Source organism: Hylobates moloch, unplaced genomic scaffold (assembly GCF_009828535.3).
Source record: "Hylobates moloch isolate HMO894 unplaced genomic scaffold, HMol_V3 SCAFFOLD_1, whole genome shotgun sequence".
NCBI classification, from domain to species: domain Eukaryota; kingdom Metazoa; phylum Chordata; class Mammalia; order Primates; family Hylobatidae; genus Hylobates; species Hylobates moloch.
In genome coordinates, this window is record NW_026652276.1 from 163,366,753 (window position 1) to 163,374,522 (window position 7,770).

Below are 7,770 nucleotides of genomic sequence, written 5' to 3' on the forward strand. Positions count from 1 at the left end.
GGAAAGGAGAGTCATGCTTGATGTCTTCCAGTCACCCCAGGTGGGGACACTGAAGGAGCGCCTTACACCCAAGAACTGAGGGATGGGGCGGGGGCACCAAGAAAAAGGTGACCCAGAAAAAGGTGAGCCGGTGGGAGGAGGAAGGAAAAGTATGAATGTGCAAGAAGGAAAGGAAAGGGCATGGGAATTGAGAGAAAGATGTATTGGAAGTACAGATAAAGAAAGCCACCTGGGAGTGAACTCTAACACTAAGGACCGGTTGGTGTCCGGCCAGTGACTGAGCCTGGGGTTTGCCATTTGCGCAATGTTGCTCGAGGACACTGGGTGGCGCTCGTGGTAAAGACTTGCACTTATCTTACGGTTCCCCCTGCTACTTCCCCTTCCCTCCCTTTGCAGATTTCGGCTACTAAAAGATGAAATTACTTACATTCTTCCTACGTGTCTCAGCGGGAAGCGCACTGCTGGAAGAGTTTGATGCCGTGGGGCTGTTTCTCCACGGCTGGATTTGTCGGTGGATTTTGAGAGGCAATAGCGTCCAGCCCGCTGGCCTTAGGAAAAAGCTGGAGGCCATAGTGTGAGAACTACCTCACAACACCAGCAAAAGTTTGCTGCTCTGAGAGCCGGGATACCGGCCGGTGTATGTCCTGAGCGTGGGTCCGAAGCCGCAGACAGGCCCGCAGAGCAGCCGGCAGTGCACAGAGCTACAATGCCTATATTGTGAAATTAAATAAAACTGTATTGTGAACAGACTCTCCGCTGCTTTTAACTTAGTGCTTCCTCTCCCTCCCGGCTGCCTTTAAGGAAGGGGTGGAGTGGGGAGTGGGGTCAACCTAGAAAAGAGGAACAAAATCAAGAAAGTTGAGGCTCTGGACCTGTAGAGACACATCCAGATTTGGTCTCACCCAGAAGCAGAATGGCTCAAGTGTGCGTGAGGGCCAACGTTCTAATGCTTTAGGAACCGAAACGAAGTTAAATTCTTCCCTCCCGCCCCACTCCTTTTTGTCTTTTATGAAATGTGGGAAAGAATGTCCATTTTGACCGCGGGGTTTTGGGGGGGGTGAAGTTTAGCAAGGTTTAGAACTAATTTGACATCGTAACATTATTTTCAATCTGATCCCGAACTTCTAAATTTTGCCCCAATTCTGTAGCTTCCAATCCCATCCTGGTTAGAATCTGCCATCTCAGCAAGGTGTAAGGGCATTGCTAGGAACACCCTGTTCAGTATAACCATGTGGTAACTCAAATCTCTATTTAACCAAAAGTGTCGGAGATAGGGGACCAGAGGAAGGGAGGCCTGGCTCCCTGCCCACTTGTCTTTGCCGGGAGGTGCTTTGAACTGTCCTTGGCATTGATCTGGGGAAGCGATTCCTGTAATTAAATGGCAGGGTGTGTATCAGGTGACTCGATGGGCGCCGATAACTTCTCCAGAGCAGAGCCCAGGACCGCAGCCCCATGTTTCCCCGCCGTTCTTTAGCTCCTCACAGCCTACATCTAGACGGTTAACAGCCTGTCGGTAATCGACAGCGCCGAGTCAGGGCTGGCTGGCAGCTGCAGCTCTGTTTACCCTGAAGTCTATCTCAGAGAAGCCCGCGGCAGCCCAGGCCCAAAGCTCGTGACTCGGGCCAGTGGGAGAAGGAGAATGCTGCTGGGCGCCAGTCTCCCGGCGCCCCCGAAAGGAAGTTTCCCCCGAAAGGAAGTGCGACAATAGCTGTGTTTTTTTGGTGCAGTCCAGACCGCAAAGGCAGGGAGTCGGTGCACGCGCGGCAACTCTGCTTTGGAGTTCCTGAGCGGGGCTGTATCTTGCTCTGAGTTCCAGACACCCTACCTCTACCTGTCGGCCTGTTTTGGGCCCGAGTGGCTCCACACTCCAAGTAAGGCTAAACTAATACTAGACACAACTAACACAGACACTTTCTTCTTTGGTAGGAGGGAAAACGGAGGGGAGGCCAGATAACCCTAGATAGCCTGTGGAACTCCCAGATTGCCGGTCTTGGACCCCGTAAAGGAAGATGTAGGAAGGCCCCAAATCAGGATCCAGTCCCTGGAGTTGCCTATTTGAGGGGAGTAACAACGGGGATTGGGAGAGATTTTTATGTTGACTTTCTAAACTCCCAGCTGGATCACGACTAGAACAAGGATAGCACCTCCTGAAGAGCAAAGTTTAGACCTCGTGTATCAACTGAATGATTCTTGAATCCTTTCTTCCCTTGCATACGAGCTAAGTAGGATGTCTTTGCAGCAGGAAATAAAGGGGAGAGGGTACAGAAATCCGGGTCTGGGAAATGGAGAGACTGGGCCTCGAGTGCCACATTCATGGAGTCAGGAGGGGGAAATCAATGAGCATCATCTGACTTTGCAAAGGCTTTGATCCTTGTCTCCTTCCCCACTTCCGAGACTTTCCCATTCTTTCCTGGAGGCATGGCAGGTTATACATGGATCCATTCACCTTTGCGGGAGTCTTTGGCCACTGAACATAGTTAAAGAGCCTTTATTCCAATGGCTTGAAAATAGATGAAAATATTAAACAGAAGTGGAGCTGTTTGGTTCTTTTTGCAAGCCAGCAACGAGGATTTGGGCTTCCTTAAGTTATATTTGTTTAAGACAGTAATTTTTAAAAGTCATTGTAAGGACTTTGGGCTGCAGGAACTCTCCCTGCCATTCACCGGCTTAATGGACATTGCGCGTTCTTGGGCATTCCTATCCAGCCCGCGTCCGGGAGATACTCATCTACTGCAAAGGAAGTTGCCTCTTTCCCCAAAGAGCAAATTTTCAAAACATGTAAGTTACAACTTGCCTCCCAACACTCCACTAAAAAAAAAAAAAAAATGCTGTTTCCCTTCCTTCTTGCCTCCATCCTACATCCCCCCGCTCCCCACTCCCTGCACCTTGACTCCCTATTTCAGTATCAGTGTTTAATTCTACACTCGCCTTTGGTGCAGCCCACGGGGGCGGGGTAGTGGGGAGCAAGGAAAGATGGTCGCCCACCTCATTCCCAAAACATGTGCACTTTTGAGGCTTCTGATTGGAACACATTGTCCCCAGACATCACAGAGCCTTCTGTGGCTTCTGCGATGTCTTTGGAATTTACTAAAAACAAATAGACTGAGACCCCTCCCCACTCCACAACAAGCAAAAACACATACAAGCGCGCGGGCGCGCACACACACAAACACACACACCCCCTCCGTACCCCCCACCCCCTTTTTAAGCAATGCTTTGTTGTGCTAAAACTAGTTGGACGAGTTAGGGTGTTACTGCTGCTCCCGAGGCCCTGGCCAATAGAACCAGATCCACCCCGCTGTGCGTAAGCGCGCAATTAAGGATTTAACCAAGGCTGTGCTGCGCCTCAGCCAGCAGTCAGCCGGCCGGAGACAGAGACTTCACGACTCCCAGCCTCCTCCTCGCCGCGGCCGCCGCCTCCTCCTTCTCTCCTCCTCCTCTTCCTCCTCCTCCCTCGCTCCCACAGCCATGTCTGCTTAGACCAGAGCAGCCCCACAGCCAACTCGGGCAGCCGCCGCCGCCACAACAGCAAGGACAGCCGCTGCCGCCGCCCGTGAGCGATGACAGGAGTGTTTGACAGAAGGGTCCCCAGCATCCGATCCGGCGACTTCCAAGCTCCGTTCCAGACGTCCGCAGCTATGCACCATCCGTCTCAGGAATCGCCAACTTTGCCCGAGTCGTCAGCTACCGATTCTGACTACTACAGCCCTACGGGGGGAGCCCCGCACGGCTACTGCTCTCCTACCTCGGCTTCCTATGGCAAAGCGCTCAATCCCTACCAGTATCAGTATCACGGCGTGAACGGCTCCGCCGGGAGCTACCCAGCCAAAGCTTATGCCGACTATAGCTACGCCAGCTCCTACCACCAGTACGGCGGCGCCTACAACCGCGTCCCAAGCGCCACCAACCAGCCAGGTACATGGACAGGGGGCAGGCTGGGCAGATACAGGGCGACTAGGACGCTGGGGGCGCGAGATGGGGTGGTAGATTGGGGGCCACAGCGGTTCACTGCAGTGGGGGCGCACGCGGCAGAAGGGAGTAGGACTCAGACCCTCCGACAAAGAGAGTTTCTCGGGCCAGCATTTTAGGGATTCTTAGTAGGAGAGCCCTGTGGAGGTTCGAACTAGCGTCTCTCCCCTCCGGCACCTTCCAAGGCCCTTCAGTCGCTGAATTCCCAGCTTGCCCGGCCAGGAAGCCGGCTAGGCTGGAAAGGGGATAGGGGTGGAGAGAAGAAAGAATCAAGCAGCTCCTGGCGTTTGCGTAATAAAGAGGAGGTTAGTTGTTGGGAATTTTGGTAAGCGTGCTGTGTTGGTTCGAGTGGGAATAGAAGGCTGCCTGAAAGACTCAAGTCAGGATTAGTTTGAGAGCCGCCACAAGCTAGCACGGTGCGGGTGCCCTGAGCACGCTGGGTGGGGGTGGGGGGTTAAGGAGTTGTAGCCAGCCAGAGAAGAGCGCGCCGAGAGTTTTGCGGTTTATCCAGCCATTTCCAAAAACAAAAAGCCATTTAAAGGTGGAGGAGGGTTGCTGAGGGGTCACGTTGTAGGATAGATTTTTTTTTTTTTCTGTCTCCATAGGCGCCCACAATTTGTCTTTCCGTCCTCCTTTTTCGTCCACTTTGAAACTTAGAGAGTTTAAGAGGGTTAGTGAGCTTGGGCGGTAAGAGAGAGGCATGAGGCTCGGCGGAGAGGTTTTACTGGTAAGGTTTGATCTCTTCCCACCAGCACATTAATAATCCTGCTAATATTAGCATCCCCTACTCTGGCAGAATTGAGACCACAGCCCTCATCCTCCACACTTCTCCCTGGAACTTGACACACACACACACACACACCCTAGAGAGGTTCTCCGTCAGTTCCAGAGGGGTGGTAGTTTTGAGGAAGGGGAGTTGTAGCCCCAGGGCACGTTTGTACAGCACGCGTTTGGCAATCCCGCCCCCTCCCGCCCAAACCCATACTCATGACAGTGAGAATCTCGTCCTGACCTGCCGCCCCTTTCCTACGAAAACACCCCACCACCGGTTCCTTCTCAATGTGTGACTCTTGCTGAACATTGAAAGAGAGCCCCGGGTTGAGGTGTCTTCGTTTCTTTCACTCTCTCTGTATTTCGTGCATAAGTGGAAGATTTTTTTTTTTTTTTGCCAAGAACATATTAAGTCTATTTGTAAAAGAAACCAGACACATCTGTGCCCTCGCAGATCTGCAGCGAGATTATGGGGGCTGCATAATCGACCCTCTGTCTGCGGCGGCCCCGACCGCTTGCTGCTGAAGTGAAGGAGCATAGTTTGCTTGTGGGTCTTTGAACTTTGGAGACCTCGGTTAGCGTCTTCCCTGGCCAAGCCTCTGGCTTCTGCGGGCGCCCGAACAGACGCCGACAGAAGCGGGGTCATGGCCCAGGGCCGCCTCCTTGAAGCCTGGGGAGGGGCTGGTGTTCTTGAAGCCTGGGGAGGGGCGGAAACGCGGGGGAGCACAGGGTGGGCGTAAAAACAAGTCCAGGAGAAGAAGGAACCACCGCAAGAGCTGAATCCCAGATGCCAAGGAGAAAGCTGTGTTGTAGGAAGCGCTTTGCACAAACTATCTGAATGAACAGAGTAGGAATTAATCAGAGGCTATCCCGCTTTTTCATATTTGGGGGAGGAGCATATTTATCGCGGTCTTGGAAAGCAAAGGTGGTGATATGGGCAAAGAGTGAAGACTGCGTGCTAAGAAACTCTAGGACTCTATCTGAGGCCCTTCCGCAAAAGGGGCATTGTCTGGTGACAAGCTTTAACTAAGTCTGTTTTGATTATTTAGAGAAAGAAGTGGCCGAGCCCGAGGTGAGAATGGTGAATGGCAAACCAAAGAAAGTTCGTAAACCCAGGACTATTTATTCCAGCTTTCAGCTGGCCGCATTACAGAGAAGGTTTCAGAAGACTCAGTACCTCGCCTTGCCGGAACGCGCCGAGCTGGCCGCCTCGCTGGGATTGACACAAACACAGGTAAATACGCCGCTGCCAGGCACTAGACCTGCCTGAGCTGCACGTCTGGTTGGGTCGCGCGGTTCAGTCTTGATGGGACTGGAGCTGTTTCGACAGTACCCGTGAGAAACTAACAGACCCAAAGACACCAGCCCCTAAGCTTTTCCCTCGGTGAGTTAGGCCTTGAGACGGTGGGGATGGGATTCATCAGCGGTCTGGAGATGCCTCCCACTAACCGCGCCCCCCGCCCCCATCCCTCATCGGGCCTCCGGAGCTCTAGGGCCAATTTCGCGGGTTGAAAGCAAGCGGAGGGTTATTTCTAAGGCGGCCTTGGCAGCCCAGAGAAGCTATCTGGTTTTCTTAACAATGTAGAGCCTCCTCGGGGTAAGCAGGGCCTGGTGTCCTCGCGGTGGTCTCAGGCTAAGAAAAGGCTGAGAACGTCGCCTGGAGCGGAGAAACTGAAGGGTCGTGCCCTGAGCCTACGGGAGCTTCAGGCCACGGCCGCCGGAGGGTCGCGAGGTGGGGGGCGCTATTGTGCGGGGAAAGTCTTCCTGGATTGTCCCATTCCTTTTACTCTTCCAACCCAGCTGGGGCCTACGGAAGCATAAAGAATGTTCGAGTCGCCGCCAAGAGCTGCAGTCAGATTCTGGCCTCTCTGAGGTGCAGAGGGAGTGAAGGGAATAGGACGGGAGGTTGGGAGCTCGCTCCTTTTTCTCACCACAGGCGCGCGTAGCCCGCCCCACGCCCCTTCCCCGCCGGGCTCCCGCGATTGTTTTGAAGACCTTCGCCGCGTTCCGCGCGTCCTGCGCAGGCTTACACGAGGCGCGCCGCCGCCGCGGACACTCGGGCGCACACCCGCCGCGCTCGCGTCCCCCACCCCCCAGCCCAAACGAAAGACAAGCCTTGGGGTCGTGGCCTCGCTGGGCCGGGGCGCACCGAGCCGGCCAGGGCGTCCTCTGGGACCAGAGCTCCATGGTTTGCCTAAGGCATAGCTTCTGGGCCGTAGGCCGCAAGCGGCGGGGAGACGCCAGGCAGGGCTGGGCCGCCCAGAGGCCCGAAGATGCCTCCAGTCGCCGCCCCGGGGAAGGCGCGGGCGACCTCTGAGTGTCCCGGTAACGTGTGCCTTTGTTCCCCAACTCAGGTGAAAATCTGGTTTCAGAACAAAAGATCCAAGATCAAGAAGATCATGAAAAACGGGGAGATGCCCCCGGAGCACAGTCCCAGCTCCAGCGACCCAATGGCGTGTAACTCGCCGCAGTCTCCAGCGGTGTGGGAGCCCCAGGGCTCGTCCCGCTCGCTCAGCCACCACCCTCATGCCCACCCTCCGACCTCCAACCAGTCCCCAGCGTCCAGCTACCTGGAGAACTCTGCATCCTGGTACACAAGCGCAGCCAGCTCAATCAATTCCCACCTGCCGCCGCCCGGCTCCTTACAGCACCCGCTGGCGCTGGCCTCCGGGACACTCTATTAGATGGGCTGCTCTTTCTTACTCTCTTTTTTGGGACTACTGTGTTTTGCTGTTCTAGGAAATCATAAAGAAAGGAATTCATATGGGGAAGTTCGGAAAACTGAAACAAAAAGATTCATGTGTAAAGCTTTTTTTTTTGCATGTAAGTTATTGCATTTCAAAGGACCCCCCCTTTTTTTACAGAGGACTTTTTTTGCGCAACTGTGGACACTTTCAATGGTGCCTTGAAATCTATGACCTCAACTTTTCAAAAGACTTTTTTCAATGTTATTTTAGCCATGTAAATAAGTGTAGATAGAGGAATTAAACTGTATATTCTGGATAAATAAAATTATTTCGACCATGAAAA

General features: G+C 53.7%; 1 protein-coding gene across 1 annotated transcript; it reads left to right on the plus strand.

The window, feature by feature from the left end:
* The first annotated feature begins 3,352 nt into the window (after positions 1-3,352).
* Positions 3,353-7,770, plus strand: DLX5 (distal-less homeobox 5). Its single transcript, XM_032753464.2, has 3 exons — positions 3,353-3,915; positions 5,790-5,974; positions 7,095-7,770. Exons 1-3 carry the CDS (start codon positions 3,561-3,563, stop codon positions 7,422-7,424), a joined length of 870 nt encoding a protein of 289 aa, XP_032609355.1. The 5' UTR covers positions 3,353-3,560; the 3' UTR covers positions 7,425-7,770.

Coding starts and splice junctions, on each gene's coding strand:
- DLX5 (XM_032753464.2), top strand. CDS start 3,561: ATGACAGGAGTGTTTGACAGAAGGGTCCCCAGCATCCGATCCGGCGAC. Junction 3,916..5,789: donor AAGCGCCACCAACCAGCCAG/GTACATGGACAG, acceptor TTGATTATTTAG/AGAAAGAAGTGGCCGAGCCC. Junction 5,975..7,094: donor TGGGATTGACACAAACACAG/GTAAATACGCCG, acceptor TCCCCAACTCAG/GTGAAAATCTGGTTTCAGAA.